At 57.6% G+C, this 18,109-nt stretch overlaps 1 protein-coding gene across 6 annotated transcripts in view; it reads left to right on the top strand.

Moving 5' to 3' along the window:
* The window catches only part of SAMD11 (sterile alpha motif domain containing 11), an 83,810-nt gene that overhangs the window by 48,897 nt on the left and 16,804 nt on the right, over nucleotides 1-18,109 (top strand). For all 6 annotated transcript variants that reach the window (XM_005530445.3, XM_088066469.1, XM_014259191.2 and 3 more), the window contains 3 exons: nucleotides 4,762-4,854; nucleotides 11,282-11,446; nucleotides 17,132-17,279. In XM_005530445.3, coding sequence (XP_005530502.2) covers nucleotides 4,762-4,854; nucleotides 11,282-11,446; nucleotides 17,132-17,279 — 406 coding nt within the window. The remainder of the gene's footprint in view (nucleotides 1-4,761; nucleotides 4,855-11,281; nucleotides 11,447-17,131; nucleotides 17,280-18,109) is intronic.

Here is an 18,109-nt window from a genome sequence, read left to right as displayed (position 1 = left end):
TTACTCAGGACTTCATGGTCCAAGAAGCTTTCAGAGAAGCCCCAGTGCTGTGGATGGGGAGCGTGAGATAGGTCTGCTCTCTTCCCATTGTGCTGGAGCAGGAGCACAGTGCAGAGCAATTTGGTGCAGTCCCTCGGCCAAAACTGGGACCCTTTGCAGCCCCTTCAGCAAAAACCTTGTGAGCACCTCACTGATTTCCCTCCTCCAGGTGACCCCTGTGCTCAGCTCTCCCCAGCAGTGTCCTTGGTGCAGATTCCCTGTCAAGAGTGGGATAAAGCCCCTCTGTCTTTGGGGAAGCCTAGGGATAGGTTTTCTAATCTCCCCAGACTTAGGCTCCCAAGTCCTCTCCTGAAAGCTGATCAGGAGGCTTGGGGTTCTTAGATGTGTTGGTGAGGATGACTCTTAAGCCAGGCAGCTCTGCTGAGTGCGGGGAGGCTGAGGATTAGAGCAGGGCAGGAGACAAAATAACCCCCCAGGCTGCCTGCCACACCAGCTGCTTCATGGGGCCGTGCCCACGTCCTTTCTCCTGCTGCTGCAGAGCCTGGGGTGAGCCCTGAGCAGGGACACAGGTGCTGTCCTGCTCCAGCTGCTGCCCAGCCCTGTCTCCATGCCCCGCTGCAGGAGTGCAGCAGGTGAGTGCTGGACCTCCCATGAAAGAGGGGAGAACAAAAGTCCACTCTGGTTTCTGCAGCTTTGGGGGAAATGTTCGACTTTGTCTCCAAATCCTCCCTCTGGGTCCCTCCTTGTACTGCCTTGCCAGGCCAGCAGGAGCCTGGGATGTGATGTGGGATCTGGGGACCTGTGTGGGAGGCCTGGCTCAGGGGTTCTGTGCTCAGGGGTTCTGTGTTCAGGGGTTCTGTGTTCAGGGGTTCTGTGCTCAGGGGTTCTGTGTTCAGGGGTTCTGGGCTCAGGGGTTCTGTGTTCAGGGGTTCTGGGCTCAGGGGTTCTGTGTTCAGGGGTTCTGGGCTCAGGGGTTCTGGGCTCAGGGGTTCTGTGCTCAGGGGTTCTGTGTTCAGGGGTTCTGTGCTCAGGGGTTCTGTGTTCAGGGGTTCTGGGCTCAGGGGTTCTGTGTTCAGGGGTTCTGGGCTCAGGGGTTCTGTGCTCAGGGGTTCTGTGTTCAGGGGTTCTGTGTTCAGGGGTTCTGTGTTCAGGGGTTCTGTGCTCAGGGGTTCTGTGTTCAGGGGTTCTGGGCTCAGGGGTTCTGTGCTCAGGGGTTCTGGGCTCAGGGGTTCTGTGTTCAGGGGTTCTGTGTTCAGGGGTTCTGGGCTCAGGGGTTCTGTGCTCAGGGGTTCTGGGCTCAGGGGTTCTGGGCTCAGGGGTTCTGGGCTCAGGGGTTCTGGGCTCAGGGGTTCTGTGTTCAGGGGTTCTGGGCTCAGGGGTTCTGTGTTCAGGGGTTCTGTGTTCAGGGGTTCTGTGTTCAGGGGTTCTGGGCTCAGGGGTTCTGTGTTCAGGGGTTCTGGGCTCAGGGGTTCTGGGCTCAGGGGTTCTGGGCTCAGGGGTTCTGGGCTCAGGGCTGTGCTGTGGCAGTGGGTGCTCAGTTCTCCTGGGGCTTCCCCCAGCCCCCCTTCCTGGTGTTACTGCCTGGCCTGGCTTCATAACTCCACAGTTCTACTGATAATGTCTTTCATTTTCAGCTGTAATATTAAAACCTGCCCCGATTTGGCTTCCTTTCAGCTGCAGCGCTTTGTGAGAAGGCAGGGGAGAGGAGACAAAAGCAGGGATTTGGGGAACAAAACCCCAGCCATCCCTCCCCATCCTTTCAGGTGGATGTTGCCTTCTGCAGGTGCAGGGGCTGAGCAAATTATGTCTTGGGGCTTTGTGGTCGATGAGCAGCAAGGCACTAAATGCACAGCCTGTCTCTGGGAGGGTGGTGAGACATCCAGGAGCTGCTCTGCCAGCTCATTTGCAAAACAGATTCGGTTTTGCTGCTGCTGCTGCTGCTGCTGCTGCTGCTGCAAAGTCGCGGGGAGATGGCCGGTGGCCGCTCCCACCTCGGTGCCCGGGCTCTTTGTGCTGGGTGGGTGCCAGCTGGAGATCCAGGGCTGGACTGGGGGTGCAGGGGCCCGTGGAAGGGCTGGGCAGGTGGAGGTGGGGTGACAGCTGTGCACAGGGCTGAGGTGGTGAGGAGGAGAGGATGGGTGCAGGAGCACCAACGCCTCGCTGTGAGGTTGTTCCCTGGGAGTTAATTGAGTAATTAAAGCAAGTGGGACCTGCCAGGTCTCTGCTTTGCAGCTCAGGAAGCAAAGATGGGGTTTGACTTTTTAAAACACTGAGGTGGGACTCAGAAAATTGGAGTTCAGTCCTGAATTCTGCTCCTGGTTCTGTACCTTTGGGCTTGGTTGTTGTGATGATCTTTATGCTGATCTTTATTCACTGTCTCTCTTGTTGAGTTACTCCCCACACTTCTGGGGCCAGAGGTGGCTTTGCCTTAACTGGAGAACTGAGTAAAAAGAGGGAATGTTTCACTCTGAGATGGCACAGAGAAGCTGCCAGGGGCAGCCCAAATCCAGCCTCGGCACGTGGGGTTCGAGGTGAACCCGAGAGGCCGGGAGGGTCCCCTGGGGATAAATGTGGGGTCTCCCCAAACGTGGGAGGGAATGTGGACGGCAGGACCCCTGTGTGTCAGGTGTCACACCTGGCTGCTCCCCTGTGGCCTTCGGGGCTGCTGGGACACGGATCGGAGGGAGATAATGACAGTTCAGAGTTCCTGCGTGGTGCTGGCCTCGCCCTGCCCCGCTGCAGCCGGCTGGGAGGGAGATGGGGCTGCTGACGTGTGTGGGAATGGCTGGGAAGAGCTGGGAATGGCTGGGAAGAGCTGGGAATGGCTGGGAAGAGCTGGGAATAGCAGGGCCCGGAGCGAGTGTCTGCCGGCAGATGGGCCCGGGGGTGGGAGAGGAACAGCGGGAGGGAAGCAGGGATGGGGGGAACGAGGTGCCTTGGCAGAGCTGTGAAACCAAGGAATCTTCACTGCTCACATTCCAACTGCTGTCACATGGACCCCGTGCTTCTGTCACCAGCTCTTTTCCATGGAGACTCCTCTGCCTCCTGCCCGGGCTGGGAGGGGCGAGCGGAGCAGTGGGACTCGAGTTGTTCCAAAGCCACAAATCCTGGCTGAGAACAGTCCTGAGGAGGAGCAGGATAGATGATCTTGGCCTCCAGCACTGAGGGCTTGCGGGATCAGGGTAATGCTTCCAGGAAAAGCAGCGTGAAGGAGGGAGCATTCCAGAGGGAGGGAGCCGGGGGCTCTGGCTGTGCTCCCTGGCCAGGTACCTCCGAACTTGGGCAGCTGGGAGTGCCTGTGCAGGAGTTACATAAGGGGTAAACTGAGGCAGGAGGAGCGAGACAATTCTGACTGTGTGGGCCGGCTGACCCAGGAGCTGGGATGTGAAGTGCTGAGAGAGCTCCAGTGCTGCTGCCCTTCCCTGGCTCTGCCCAATTCCCTCTGTTCCAGTGCCTTGGCTTTGGGTTCTGCACGGTCACAAGCCTCTGCATCGTCCCCCAGTGCCAGTTTTGTTGAGGGATTTGGTGACAGGGTCATGACAAGCTGACTTTGGAGGCAGCCTGTGCTCTTTAAAGCCTTGAAATGCCACTTGGAGCTTGGCAGAGCTCCTCGGGCAGAGGCACCTGCTGGGGCTGCTCTGCTCAGCCCCGCGCTCTGATCCCCTGATAAATCCCTGCCACGGCAGCAACCTGGGCTGCTCAGCTGCATTCCAAGTGACAGGGAGTGATCCTGAGCACAGGGGACAGTTGCTTGGCTGGAAATGTCCCCTGGAACAACGATAATGTTGTTGTTGTTATAAATAGGACCGAGGGGCTTTGTAACCTTCCTTAACCCCCACGTTCTGGGCAGATTGCAGCAGCCTGGCTGTGTTTGGGCTCACAGGCAGATCCAATCCATTCTCACTCAAATGTGCTGCCTGTTTGTGAGGTGTTTTTTTTTTTAAATTTTTTTTCCCTTCTTTTAAGATGCTGCATCTTTAACAAGCCCTTGATAGATGAGAATTTGATGCTTGCAGTGACAAACAGGCTCTTCCTTCCTGCCCATATGCACCATCATGCTTTCAGTTTCCCCAGCGTTATTAGGGGAGGATATTGATTCGAAATCTGCTCGGGGACGCTGTAATTGTGTATTAGAGATTTGGTGCTGGTTCGGAGGGCTGCAGTAATGCAAAAGGCTTGAGTGTTTCCGTGCAATCCAGAGGGGGAAGATTGCTGAGGACCTTGAGGTTTTGAAGGAGGAGGGGGAAGGGAGGGGGAGAGACTGAGAGAGAGAGACAGAGAGAGAGAGAGAGACAGAGATACTGTGGTAGGAAGATTCAGAGATCTGTTGTGCTTTTTTTTTTTTTTTTTCCTGTGTTGTTTTTTTCCAACCCTTCCTCTCCCCCAGTTGCTTTGCATCAGGGCATGAAAGGAGTGGAAACACCGGGGGGACAAAAGGCACCAGAGCAAATGATGAAACTCAGTAAGGAAATCAACTGGATTCAGAATTTATGGCTGGAAAACGTTGCATTGATCAGTGTATGAATAGTCATTATGTGCTTTTGGGCTGCGTGATTAGGAAAGCAGATCAAGGCTCTCAAGATGATGATTTTTCTTACTTTCATTTTTTTCTTTGCTTGTAATATCAGTGTGTGTGTGTGTGTGTGTGTGTGTGCGTGCGTGTGAGAGAGAGCAGCAAAATACCAAAAGTCTCTCTGGTCGCCCCTGCAAAGAGGAAAGTGCAGCTTTCTCTGACACTCAGCTTTCTCATCTCTCTCCCAGATGAAATTTTAGGCAAGAGAAGAGTATGTTCTCCCAACAGCAGCAGTGAGTGTCCTTTAGAGAGCAAGAAAGCCCGAAGTGAGTCCCCAAAGGGTAAGTGCTGCTTCTCCCTCCCCCATCCCCTTCCCCTTTCTTCTCCTTTCCCGTGAGTGGAACTTAATTGAAATTAAGGAGGGAGGGCTGTGGGGTGGGAGCTGTGTCTGGCACTGGGGGTGCAGGAGGAGGCGACCAGGGCTCTGTTTTTCCTTTATCTCCTCGGAGGGAGCCTCGCAGGGCGAGAGAGGGATTGCCTCTTAATTACAGTAATTGCTTGATGATTAAAAGAAAGCAGGCTGCAGCCTTCAAGGTGGATTTTCGGGGTGTTCCTACTTTTTCAGGCAGAATGTCTTGATTACATGTTTAATGTGAAAGGTACACACAGGCTTATCGTGCTGGCATCTGCTCCTTTAAAGGGAAAAAAGGAGCCTGTCAGGGAGAATGGGGCTGCTGAGTTTTCTCTTATGCATTTATGGCACCGTTCCTATAGAGATGGAATCTGCAGAAGGTTTCTCTATTTAGGGTTTGGTTTGTTGGGGGTTTTTTTGGTGTTTTTTATGGGTTTTTGTTTTTAATCTCTTGATTTGCCTTTCAGTTCTTTCCTATAAACACGATTTTTAAACTTTCTTTACGACTGGCAAAGTGGGATGGGTAATGGAGCCTGCAGTTAATGAGTTTGTCTCCAGGTTGAGTAAATGAGGTTTTGCAGGCCGTTTACTTAAAGGCTTTGTTGTTAATATCAGACTAATTAGCTGTCAGTAATACCCACCTCCATCCCTGTGCCTAAACCTGCGCTCTCTGGCCACTGAAAACCCAAAGCAGAGCAGCTGAGTGAGGCTGGATCCTGCTCCATGGGTTTGGAGTCCAGCTGAGACTCTTCCAGGGCTGGATTCCCAGTCACCTGTCCAGGGAATCTCAAAGGGCACTTCCTGCAGCAGTTTGTCCTGGAGCCTTCTTAAACCACATACTTTATATTCTGCTTTATAAAGATCCATTGTGGGGACCTGTCCTGCATCCTGATTTCACAGAATGCTCCTGTTTCTTCCCTCCTTGTGCCCAAATGATGATCTGAAGGAGAATTCTCTGAGAGAATGTTGGTGTCACTTCATAGAAAATACTAAATCCTCTCTTTTATGTAACCCTCTCCTGCCTGTTAACTCTTTCATAACAGCAGAAATGTCTCAGATTTTACTGGGAACCATTTAAACTGCTCCTCTTTATGTTTTCCTTGATTTATTTTCCATCTGCTCTATTCCTGTTACCCCTGCCATGTTTCTGGCTGTGCAGGTGAGCTCCAGGTGATGCTTCCACAGGTTCAAAGCCAGATTTGTTCCATTGGACTTGAGGCTCTTGGGACACGTTTTATATTTTGTATATTTTTTATATTTATATTTTGTTGTCCCTGCTGAGGTTGTGCCCCTTGTAATTCCAAGCTTGTGCTTGGGAGCCGAGTCCAGGGAGCAGAACCTGGCCTGGCTGGGAATGGGCTGAGCTTTAACCAGGTGAAAGCAGGGGATTGCCTTTGGGTTCATCCTAAGCGAGTGCCTGAGCTGGCACAGGTGGATGCTTTTGGCATGGGAGCATTGGGGTCAAGTGATCTCATTCTGTTCCTTTCCTTTGGCCTTCCCACCTTTTTTGTTGCCTGAGGGCAGGGTGAGGAGCCCTAGGCTTTGCACTCAGCATCTAAATGCTGCTCCTTGGCTCCTGCAGTTTCAGGGATTCCCTCAACTTTTTAACAGAGGGGTTCCCAGGAAGCCCTGAATAAAGCAAAGTTTTGTTTTCTACTCCCACTTTGAGGTGAGACAGAATGGAAATTCAGAGCTGGGGCTTTTTCTGGTGTCCCACTGTTCTTCATTAAATCCCTGGGGAGCCCCTGTTCCCTCCAGAGCTGAGCAGGAGTTTTAGCCCTGTGCTGATGCTGGAATTCCACTGGAATAGTGAGGGGCTGAGGTTTCTGTGCTTTGGGGCTGTTTTCTGCTGAAAAGGGCGTGACAGAGGAGCTACCCCCAAGGTTTGTGTTGTAGCCCCCAGCAGTGACAGAGCTGAGTGCTCCCATCCTGCTGTGATTCCAGCAGCATCCCTGTGCCATGGATGCCATGTGGAAAACACAATCCCTGTGTCCCCAGCTCTGGTTGGGAACAGAAGGATCCACCTTGTGTGGCAAACCATTCCCAAATGGGATGGGCCCTGGTGGGTACTGACCTGGGATTTGGGAACTGCTCTGCAGGGCACTGCTGGCACCCAGAGTGCACTTTGGGGTTTGGGAGTGGGAAGGGAAGCAAGGACTGGCTGGAATTTGGGATCCCATCAGCCCCAGTGTCCTGCTGGAGGAGCTGGGGCTGCAGCATCTCCTGGGACCCTTTCCCTGCAGCCTGGTGGTCCCGTGCCTCGTGTAGGTGCTGTCCCTGCACCTCCTGCATCCCCGGGCTGGTGACAGGCTCCAGGCAGGATCTGTCCCTCTGCATCCCAGGCAGGATCTGTCCCTCTGCATCCCAGACATCCCAGGCAGGATCTGTCCCTCTGCATCCCAGGCAGGATCTGCCCCTCTCCATCCCAGACATCCCAGGCAGGATCTGCCCCTCTCCATCCCAGACATCCCAGGCAGGATCTGCCCCTTTCCATCCCACAGTGGCCCTGGGAGCAGCTCTAGCTTGGGCACATCTGGTCTGGCTCTGGGAGAGCCTTTGGAAGAGGAGCCTTTGGAAGAGGAGCCGAGCCTTTGGAAGAGGAGCAGTGACCCCGTGGCTCCTCTCACACTGACGGGGCGAGGGGAGCAGAGGCAGCCAAGGAAATCACTGCTGCTCCCTGGCTGAACGAAAAAACACCTGTAGGGGCTGGAAACCCTTCCAGAGGGCTGGAAACCCTTCCAGAGGGCTGGAAACCCTTCCAGAGGGCTGGAAACCCTTCCAGAGGGCTGGAAACCCTTCCAGAGGGCTGGAAACCCTTCCAGAGGGAAGCAGCCTCCTTCCCTTCCCTGCCCCCTCCCAGAGCTCGCTCTGGAGATCAGGAGCCCTGTCTCGAGGAAACGGGGCCGCGCCACCGCTGTCAAACGGAGCAGAACGTTCCTGGGGAGATGGGAGCGTCTCGGAGCTCTGCGCTGGCAGGGCACGGGGGAGACGATTCCCCAGGGAAAACCTGGCTCCTGCGTGGCTGGAGAGCTCCTTCCCCACTGCCTGGAGATGCGGAATGCGGCTGAAGGATGGGAAAATCGGGAAGAGCGTTTCGGTTCCCATTTGAGCAGCTGAAGAATCCGTCTGGTAGGAGCCTCGGGGAGATTGGAAAGCAGGCTGGATGGAGTGCTGGAAAACACACGTAGGGAACAGTGCTGGGCTCACCCCCTGGCGTGGGGATGAGCTCACAGGCTGCTCCTGCTGCCATCCTCCTTTCTGTGCTCCTGTGGACCATTTAAACCAAACCAAAATCTCTGGTTAGCGGAGGAGCGCAGGACTGGAGCTGAGCTGCAGCTGGGCAGTTCAGATCCAGCCTCTGTCCGTTTGTCCCTCTCCTCTGGGGGGCACCTCCGTGTGCTGGGGGCTGTGGCAGCTGTGCAGCTAGGCCAAGGGAAGAAAGCAGGTTTTGGCCCTGTTGGCATTACTGACCCCAAAGCCAGGCTGCCGAGTGGGGGCAGTGGGCACGGGCAAGGAAAACCCCTAAAGCCCTGCCCCGCTCTGGGCTCTGGGGTGAGGTGGGCTTGCTGCAGGTCCTTGAGCTCGGCTTGGGGTTGGATGAAGGGAACTTTGGCCTGTTGTGGGTTTGTTGTAGGACAGGAGGGGAGGATGGATGGGCTGGATGCTCCTGTCTGGTCTGGGATTGCCTGGGGAGGGTGAGCCTGAGAAAACGTGGTGGGGAGACCGTGCAGCACTGAAACGTCCCTGGGGCTGTGCAGGAGCTGAGTGCCCGAGAGCTCCCGGGGCTGTGCCAGCAGGACCTGGCAGAGGGTGGGAGATGGCAGAGCTGGGCTGGGCTGCTCAGGGGGATATGCTGGGTCTGCAGAGGGCCCAGCAGATGCCTGGCTTGGCTCTGCCTCCCCAGGGCTGTGCCAGAGTCCATTTCACACCTGGTGGCTGCAGGAGATTTGGCGAGATCAGTCTCCCGCATTACCCCTGGTAATGACAAAAGCAGACAGCAAAGCTCCAGCAAAGCTGGAATTACTGCTGGCTGAGTCATGTGAAATCTTCCAAGTTTTAAGCATGGAAATCCAGCCTTTCCCTGGATTCCTCCTTCCTCTTAGCCTCCCCTCACCACCCCCATTCTCCCTCCCCTCCCTGCACCTGAAATCTGCTCTGCGGCTGATCCGATAGAGTTTATGGTAATTAAGTGTTATTAAATCCCCTCCCCCCTCCCTTTTTTGCTCTAATGACACAGCTGGGGGGGGGGGTGGGGGGAAATGGGTGTTTTTCTAAATCAGGTCTGTGGCTTTGCTCCTTAGACCTTTGGGTAAGAGCATCAGGAGGGAACTGAAACCGTGAGCTCCTGCATCCCTGGGGGAGGTGGCAGGAGCAGAGGAGGAGGAGGAGGAGGAGGAGGAGGAGGGAATCCTCCCTGGTGGGAAGGAGACCTGGAAGGGAATTCTGCCCTCTCGTCCCTCCCCTGCTGCTTCCATGGCTGTCCTGCAGGTTTGGGGTGGGATTGAGGGAGCAGCCCCTGCCTTTGGGGTCTGTTTTTTGGGGTTGGGGGGCCCAGGGCAGCGTGGGGACCTAGCTCCTGATCCCAGCGGGGCTGGGAGCAGCCTCTGGGCCTGGGATGTGGCCAGGGAGGCAGCAGGGTGCAGATGTGTGTCACTGGGGCACGAGCTGAGGCTGCAGGGACAGCCCGAGTGCGGTGCTGAGGGAGAGCCCTCGCTGTGCTGGAGGGCTGAGCTGAGCTGGAATCATTTCCCTTCTGCTCTTGGGAGCCAGGGATGCAGCCCTTTGGTGTTGAAATATTGTGCAGCTAAGACTTTATTATTATTACTACTGTTATTATTATCATTGTTATTATTGTCGTTATTACCATAATCTTCATTATTATTATTATTATTGTTATTATCATTATGCATTATACATTGTTATTTATTTTTATAATATATTATTGTTATATTTGTTTATTATTGGGATGATGAGAGGATTGTGATGAGAGGATGATGATGAGGATGAGATGATGATGAGGATGATGATGATGGTGTTTCCCTCCTGTATTTTGGGGAGGGGGTGGCTTCACTACAACCTGTGAAAGTTGCATCCCCCCAAAGCCCCCGTGGGCTGGGCTGTGCCGTGGGTTTGGTGTCAGACAAAGGCAGCAGCAGTCCCTGGGCTGCCTCATTTCCCAGCCCTCTGTGTCTGGGGCCGTTCCTGGCTGCCCCACGCTCACCTTTACCTGTGAGAGCCCTGCTCTCACTGTGGCACAGAGCCACAGCCGCTCCCAGCAGCGCCCAGTGCGGGTGACAGGTGCCACCCCCGTGGCTTTGGGGCCGTGCAGCACCTGCCCTGCTCCCCGAGGGGCTCAGGAGGAGGCTGCAGGAGCAGCAGGAGCCTGGGGCACACCCGGGAGGTGTGTGTCCCCTCCCCGGGCACTGGTGGTCCTGCGGCTGCCGGTCCTGCCGCCCCCTTCCCCTCTGCCTGCCCGGGCTGTGCCTGGGAGTTCCTCTCTGAGTAATGAAAAGGCTTTGCCTGTGGGAAAGATCCGAGATAAAACAGTGTTGGAGCAGCCAAGGCGGAGAGCAGTAATTACTGAGAGCTGTGCTTACAGTAAACACCAAACCCCTGTGGTTTTCTCTGCCTGACTGCCAGCCTGGGATCCCTCCTGCCCCCGGAGCCCCAAGCTCCCGGGAGCTGCAGGCATTCCGGGAACCTGGACAGGGAGGGGTGCTTTGGGTGGCCTCAGGGTAAGAGCTCTACCCTCTTGGGCACGGGTACAGATGGAAACAACCTGCTCTGAGGTGTCCCTCTGGGGGCTGGGCAGCTGGATGTCAGCTCTGTCCCTTGGGTGCTCGAGCACCTCTCTCTTCCTGGTGTCCTCTGAGTGCTCAGGAGGGGGTGGGAAAGAGGTGCCCATCTGGTCAGGTGTGAGCTCAACAAAGAACTCACATCCTCCAGAGATGCAGGGCTGAGAATTCAGTGAACTCTCCCATCTTCCCTCTCCCCTTTGAGGGAACAGAGCTTGCTGGTGATTTTTTGCTGTTATGATGCAGAGCTTGGCGCTTTAGGGGGAAAGGAAAAAAACTTGGTGAGGTTTCTTGGGTGCTGTGGACTTTTCCTGTATGTAAATTTGGAGATGAAATAGGTTGTAGGTGGTCTTGACCACATTTGGTGGAGGAGAAGGCCAGCTGATGTGACAGCTTGGTGCATCAGACCCAGTGGGCACAGCAGGGAGCTGTGGGAATTGGTGCTAACATCCCTTTACCCCCTTTCCTCTCTCTTTTTGCTCTGTCCCTGCATTTATGTGACTCCCCACTGTATTCCTGTCTGAGAAAAAACCCAAAAGACCAGATGTGTGTGCTCCACAGAAAACTCGCACACGCCGGTGCTGGAGGAGGCGGTGGCGCAGATGACCCCGGAGGAGCACTACAGGCGCATGATGTCAGCCCTGAACGAGCACGGCGCCTTCGAGGAGCAGCAGCAGCAGCGCCTGTACCAGCTGGCCAACAGCATGGCAGTGCCCAGCCACGGAGGTAGGGCTGGCCACGGGCACAGCGGCTCTGCTGCCTCGGGCCATCAGCTGGGGAACGGCCCTGGAATGTTCTGGGATGGGCTGGGGGATGTTCCTGAGCCCTGGAATGTTCTGGGATGGGGCTGGGGGATGTTCCTGAGCCCTGGACTGTTCTGGGATGGGCTGGGGGATGTTCCTGAGCCCTGGACTGTTCTGGGATGGGGCTGGGGGATGTTCCTGAGCCCTGGACTGTTCTGGGATGGGCTGGGGGATGTTCCTGAGCCCTGGACTGTTCTGGGATGGGGCTGAGAGATGTTCCCAAGCCCTGGGCTGGGTCTGGGGGATGTTCCCAAGCCCTGGGCTGGGTCTGGGGGATGTTCCCAAGCCCTCTGTGCACGGAGGGGTGGGTGGGCTGCAGTGCTGGGTGTTTGTTGTGCCCTGGATACATGTGATGCTGAAGGGGATCCTGCAGAGCCCTTCTCCATCTTTGTGGAGGAATCTCCTCTTGGGTGTCTGTAAATCTGATTTCTTCTGTAGCCATCCAAGGGGATGGGCTTTTCCTGGCTGCAATGGATCAGCAGCAGCCATGCTGTGTTTTTCAGGGGGCACGAGGGGGGTCCTTCTCTTGTTCCAAGTGTTTGTGTCCATCTGAAAATTCGGAATGTCTGGAGTAGAAGATTTGTGTTTGGTGTGGAGCCAAGGGGGTGAGATGTTGGCAGAGCCAGACAGCCCTGGCGTTTTGGGATGGGAATGGTGAGATGATGTTGCTGCCTTCTCCTGGGACTGGAGCAGGGTCTGGAGGTCCTGCAGGCCCAGCATGTGGCGAGTCCCACATGGACTGAGGGCTGGAAGGTTATTCCAGAGTTTTGGAGGGAGCTGGCTGGATCTGGCACGTCCTGGGCTGGGCCTAAAGGGGGCACCAGGAGGTTGCAGGATCACGAGCATCCCTGTGCAGGTGGAGCATCCCTGTGCAGGTGGAGCATCCCTGTGCAGGTGGAGCATCCCTCCACAGGTAGAGCATCCCTCCACAGGTAGAGCATCCCTCTCTCTGCAGGTACCTGCTCGTCACCTGCCCTCGGTGATCACACCCTGCTGGCACTGGCCCAGCTGGTCCCAAGCAGAGCCGTGCCCTGTCTGGAGCCCTATTCCTGCCAGGGACAGAGATAACTCAGCTGGGTCAGGCGAAGCCAGGGACATGGCAGAGGTGATGCTGTTCCAGAGGGCAGAGCCAGGCAAGGATCTGTCCCCGTGCTGCTCCCTGCCCGGGCTGTGCCGGGCTGGCACGTCCCTGCCTGGCTGAGGAGCCCCGGCAGCCTCCGAGCATCCGCGAGAGCTGCAGGAGGATCTCTGGTCTCCGGTGTGAATCCCCAGGGCTCCTTGTTAGGTTAATGAAGAGGCTGTCTTCTTTTCCACTCTGTTTGATTTGATTGGCTTCTCTGGGGGCAGGAAGGCGATTGCTGTGGAGGAAGGATTTGCTTATCAGCAAAGGCCTGGCACAAAGCTGCCCCGGCCCCGTGGGGAGCGTGGCTGGGGCTGGGGCTGGGCTGTGCCAGGCACTGCAGAGCCCCTGGCCGAGTGGCAGAGCTGTGTGCCACAGGGCTGGGATGGCACATGGACATGTGGGGACACACACAGCAGAGGGACAGCGTGTGCCACAGGGCTGGGATGGCACATGGACATGTGGGGACACACACAGCAGAGGGACAGCGTGTGCCACAGGGCTGGGATGGTACATGGATGTGTGGGGACACACACAGCAGAGGGACAGCGTGTGCCACAGGGCTGGGATGGCACATGGACATGTGGGGACACACACAGCAGAGGGACAGCGTGTGCCACAGGGCTGGGATGGCACGTGGATGTGTGGGGACACACACAGGGGAGGGACAGCATGTGACACAGGGCTGGGATGGCACATGGATGTGTGGGGACATGCACAGGGAAGGGACATCGTGTGCCACAGGGGTGGCACTGGAAGGTGCTGAATGCTCAGCCCTGGCTGGAGGGCAGCACAGAGCGTGGGGTGTCACCAGGGCTGTGACAGACGCTGGCTGCAGGGCACGGGGACGTGTCCATCCCCCAGGGTGTGCTGGGGGACAGCTGTGTCACCCCCTTCCCCCAAAATAAGCAGAGCAGCTCATTACCTTGAGAGCCTGACGTGTTTTTATGGTGATGATGAAATTGTCTCACCAGCGTTTGTTGGGGGGTCACGCTGGGGTTTTGGGGTGGGCGGGGGGGAGCAGGGGCCTGCACAGCCAGACTCGCTCGGGGAACACTGACAAGACAAAACTTGGTGTATTTTTGGATTGTCTCCACACCACAGGGCTCTGGTTGGGATATAAATTATTAGTGCCAGTACAAAGCGCAGTTTATCTGCGGGCTCACATGGAGGCACCAATAACATTAATAATTTAAAAAATGTTAATAATTTAGAAATCTTTTTTTTTTAATTGCTTTTCAGCCCCCCTCCTCCGCCCCCGTTCTCCCAGTGGCATTCATCCCACATTCTGAATTCAGTCTGTCTCCGTGCCTGGAACCTCCATCCGCCAGCGTCCCACTGTCAATCAATCTGATTTCCCAACTGTCAGAGTGCAGGATTGTAAATAACAGATCCTCGGGGGGGTCTGGGCAGCAGGGAAGGGGCGCAGGGGAGGCGAGAGGAGAGGGGGTGTGTGCGGGGGGTTGTTGCGGTCATTCAGGATCAATGCGGCTCCTGGAGCTGGCTGCACGCCAGCCTTCTAAATTACAGCCGCCGTGGCAATCAGGAGTGACCTGGGTTTTTCAGATAATTAATTTATAAACATTGGAAGGTTGCACGGTCTCCCTGGCTCCGCGAATTCTCTGGGCTTTTTCTGTGATCTGATGGTGTTTGGCTGTTTCTTGCGTGCTCGTGCAGTTCAGAGTTTTTGTTTTAGGGTTTGTCCCCTCACCTGGGGGTGTGGGGACAGGGACAGGAGTGGGGACAGGGACAGGAGGGGACAGGGACAGGAGGGGACAGGGACAGGAGTGGGGATGGACAGGAGTGGGGACAGGGACAGGAGGGGACAGGGACAGGAGGGGACAGGGACAGGAGGGGACAGGGACAGGAGTGGGGATGGACAGGAGTGGGGACAGGGACAGGAGGGGACAAGGACAGGAGTGGGGACAGGGACAGGAGTGGGGACAGGGACAGGAGTGGGGACAGGGACAGGAGTAGGGACAGGAGGGGACAGGGACAGGAGTGGGGACAGGGACAGGAGGGGACAAGGACAGGAGTGGGGACAGGGACAGGAGTAGCGACAGGAGTGGGGACAGGGACAGGAGGGGACAGGGACAGGAGGGGACAGGGGCAGGAGTGGGGACAGGGGCAGGAGTGGGGACAGGGGCAGGAGTGGGGATGGACAGGAGTGGGGACAGGGGCAGGAATGGGGACAGGGACAGGAGTGGGGACAGAAATGTGGGCACTGCCGTCCCCCTTCCTGCCAGCAGAAGCAGCAGCTGTGGGAACGTTCTCAGCCCAGCACGGGGCTCCAGCCCTGAGCATCACCAAAACGTTTGATGCTGTGATTGATGGAGCTGGGGCTGCGCTGGGCACATCTCGGTGCCAGAGGGGGTGGCTGGGATTTCCAGAAGTGAGGGAAAAGCGCCTGGTGGGGAAAAGGGGAAGACAAGGAGATGGGGAATGTGACATTACCAGGGTTGTGCAATGCTCCTACAGCAGTGTGGCTTTACAAAGCAGCTGTGGGAAGAGGTGGATGTACAGCTGGATGTGCTGCTGGATGGGAGGGCTTTGCAGGGTCTGTGTTGGAGGTGATCTTGCCCAGGGTGTGCTCAGGGAGATAAACCTGCCTCTGCTCCTGTCCCCAGCTGTGTTTTGGTTTCCTTTGGCAGGCTGGTGCAGGGTGGTGGTGTGAGGGAGGTTTCCTCTGCGGGGATGTTTCCTGTGCACCACGGGAGCGGCAGCAGAGGCTCTGGGGTGTGGGGTGTGAACTGTGTGCAGGGGGATTTCACCGGGACTGGGGGACTCCTGATGCTTACCTGGGAGAGGGCAGCCCCCTGGGAAAGGCTCAGTGTGCCTGGCACAGGTGTCCGTGTCACTTGTTGTTCCCTGAGGCCAGGACAGGGGCACGTGGGCTGTACCTGCATCACCTGCCCCTCCCTGGGGCTCCTTGGATTCTGCTTGAGGTGGTTCTGGCCTTGCCTGCTGTGTCCATCCCAGGGCACTGTGTGGGCAGTGAGCTGCACTGAGCCCCTGCAGGGGCTGTGCAGGTGTCCCAGGTGTCCCAGGTAGGGTGACACGGGTCCTGCAGGGGTTGTGCAGGTGTCCCAGGTGTCCCAGGTAGGGTGACACAGGTCCTGCAGGGGCTGTGCAGGTGTCCCAGGTGTCCCAGGTAGGGTGACACAGGTCCTGCAGGGGCTGTGCAGGTGTCCCAGGCAGGGTGACACAGGTCCTGCAGGGGCTGTGCAGGTGTCCCAGGCAGGGTGACACAGGTCCTGCAGGGGCTGTGCAGGTGTCCCAGGTAGGGTGACACAGGTCCTGCAGGGGCTGTGCAGGTGTCCCAGGTGTCCCAGGTAGGGTGACACGGGTCCTGCAGGGGCTGTGCAGGTGTCCCAGGTAGGGTGACACGGGTCCTGCCGCGGTGCCAGGGCAGTGAGGCTGAGTGAAGGCTGCGTTTCCTGCGGAGCAGTCTCCGGGCAGTGCTGTGCTAGGGCTGGGAGGAAGCTCCCTCCCCTTCTGTGCCCCATCCTCAGCTGCTCCGGGGCCCAGCCCTTCCCTGTCCCGGCTGTGCCAAGCATGTCCAGCCCTGCAGAGCCCCGGACGGGGGTCCCGGGCAGAGAGAGCCCCGGTAACCTCGGGGGCCGGAGGGGACACGGCGGGAGCGGGGCAGGTGCCAGCGCGGCTCCGCTCGGGACCGACCGGGAGAGGGAGTTTGGGGAATGCCTCCCTCTCCCGCTGCTCTCCTCGCATCCATCCATCCCTCCTTCCATCCTTCCCTCCCTTTTTTTCCGCTCCCTCCCTCCGGCAGGAAGGCAATTAAACAGCAAATCCACCCCCCTGCCGTAGTTGCACAATTTCCTCCGCTGCCAAACTCCCTGGGCGGCGGGGGCGGATCGCGCCCGGAGCCGCTCGGCCGGGTGAGTGCCGGGGCCGCCGCTCCCCGCCGGGCTCCGCCGCCGCCCCGGCGCCCGAGAGCCGCTCCGAGCCGGGGGTGGCCCGGGGAGCGGGCACGGCTGAGCCGGGGGTGGCCCGGGGAGCGGGCACGGCTGAGCCGGGGGTGGCCCGGGGGCTGCGGGCACGGCCGGGAGCAGCCCCACGGCAGCGCTGTCGCCCGCGGGGAGCCGCGAGCAGCCCCGGAGCAGCCTGTGTGTGTCCGTGTGTGTGTCCGTGTGTCTGTCCGTGTGTCTGTCCGTGTGTGTGTCCGTGTGTGTGTCCGTGTGTGTGTCCGTGTGTGTGTCCGTGTGTCTGTCCGTGTGTCTGTCCGTGTGTGTGTCCGTGTGTGTGTCCGTGTGTCTGTCCGTGTGTGTGTCCGTGTGTCTGTCCGTGTGTGTGTCCGTGTGTCTGTCCGTGTGTCTGTCCGTGTGTGTGTCCGTGTGTGTGTCCGTGTGTGTGTCCGTGAGAGCGGGGGCCGGGGGTCACGGGCTCGGTGCCGGGCAGCAGCAGCAGCAGCAGCAGCAGCAGCAGCAGCTCCTCATCGCTCCCTCCCTTCCTCCCCTCGGCTGTCCCCAGATCTGCTCCGGGCGCGGCAGGAGGTGGCGGCGGCGGCGGCGCGGACCCCGGGCGCGATGGAAGCGCACATCCCCTCGGCCAGCAACTCGTCCAGCCAGCGCAGGAAGCAGGGCCTCCCCCAGCACAGGGACAGCCACTTCCCCGACAGGTACCGCGGCTCGGCCCCGGGGCGGGGTTTGGCCGGGGCTCGGGCCGGGCGGGAGGGATGCGGGGTGTGGGAAGGGGACAGCGCTGGGGTCGGCTCTGGGATGGGCTGGCCAGGGCACTGGGGGAGTCACGGTCCCTGGAAGTGTTCAGAAAGCTTGTGCATGTGGCACTGGGGACGTGGTTTGGTGGTGACCGCGGTGGTGTCGGGGTAATGGCTGCACTTGGTGATTTTCGAGGGCATGGGAGAGGGCAGCAATGGCTGGGGCTGGGCAGAGCTGAATTGCCTGGGCAAGGTGTGACCATGTCCTTTGGGGGTTCTGCGGGTGCTGGGGATGCTCCTGTCACGCTCCAGGGTATCTGTATGGAAAGGGGAGGAATCTGTGTGTGTGCACATCTGCATCCACATCCAGCCAGGCTGGAATGATCCCAGAGCTGTGTTGGAGATGCCACTCTCGCCTGTTCTTGGGCATTGAGCAAGTTAAGGTGTTCCAAGTTTGCATTTCCAGATAATGAGGGAGAAGAAGTGCTCTGAGACGGAACAGAAAGAGAAGTTTTCTTTGTTCAGGAAAAGAGCCTCAGCTTGCCTTTCCCAGTGCTAGGAGTGCTGGAAAGCTGATATCCCCCACCCCCATGAAATTCTAGCTCATTTATCTTGCTCTGTGCCACGAGCCATTCCCTCTGCAATCAAGAACTTCAGAGGGAAATTAAATTAAAGCTGCGTGCGTTCCTGACAGGGATAGCAGGGACAGGAGGGGGCTCTGGGGATGCAGAGGCTTTGGATATCAGGGGATGAGCAGTGGAAGGCTCTGGTATTTACACTTCTCTTGGCTT

Source organism: Pseudopodoces humilis, chromosome 24 (genome assembly GCF_049639895.1).
Source record: "Pseudopodoces humilis isolate 2021_Gansu_Grassland_sample_001 chromosome 24, ASM4963989v1, whole genome shotgun sequence".
NCBI lineage: Eukaryota > Metazoa > Chordata > Aves > Passeriformes > Paridae > Pseudopodoces > Pseudopodoces humilis.
The sequence above is the reverse complement of the archived record's forward strand: the minus strand, read 5'-3'. Positions and strand labels throughout refer to the sequence as shown.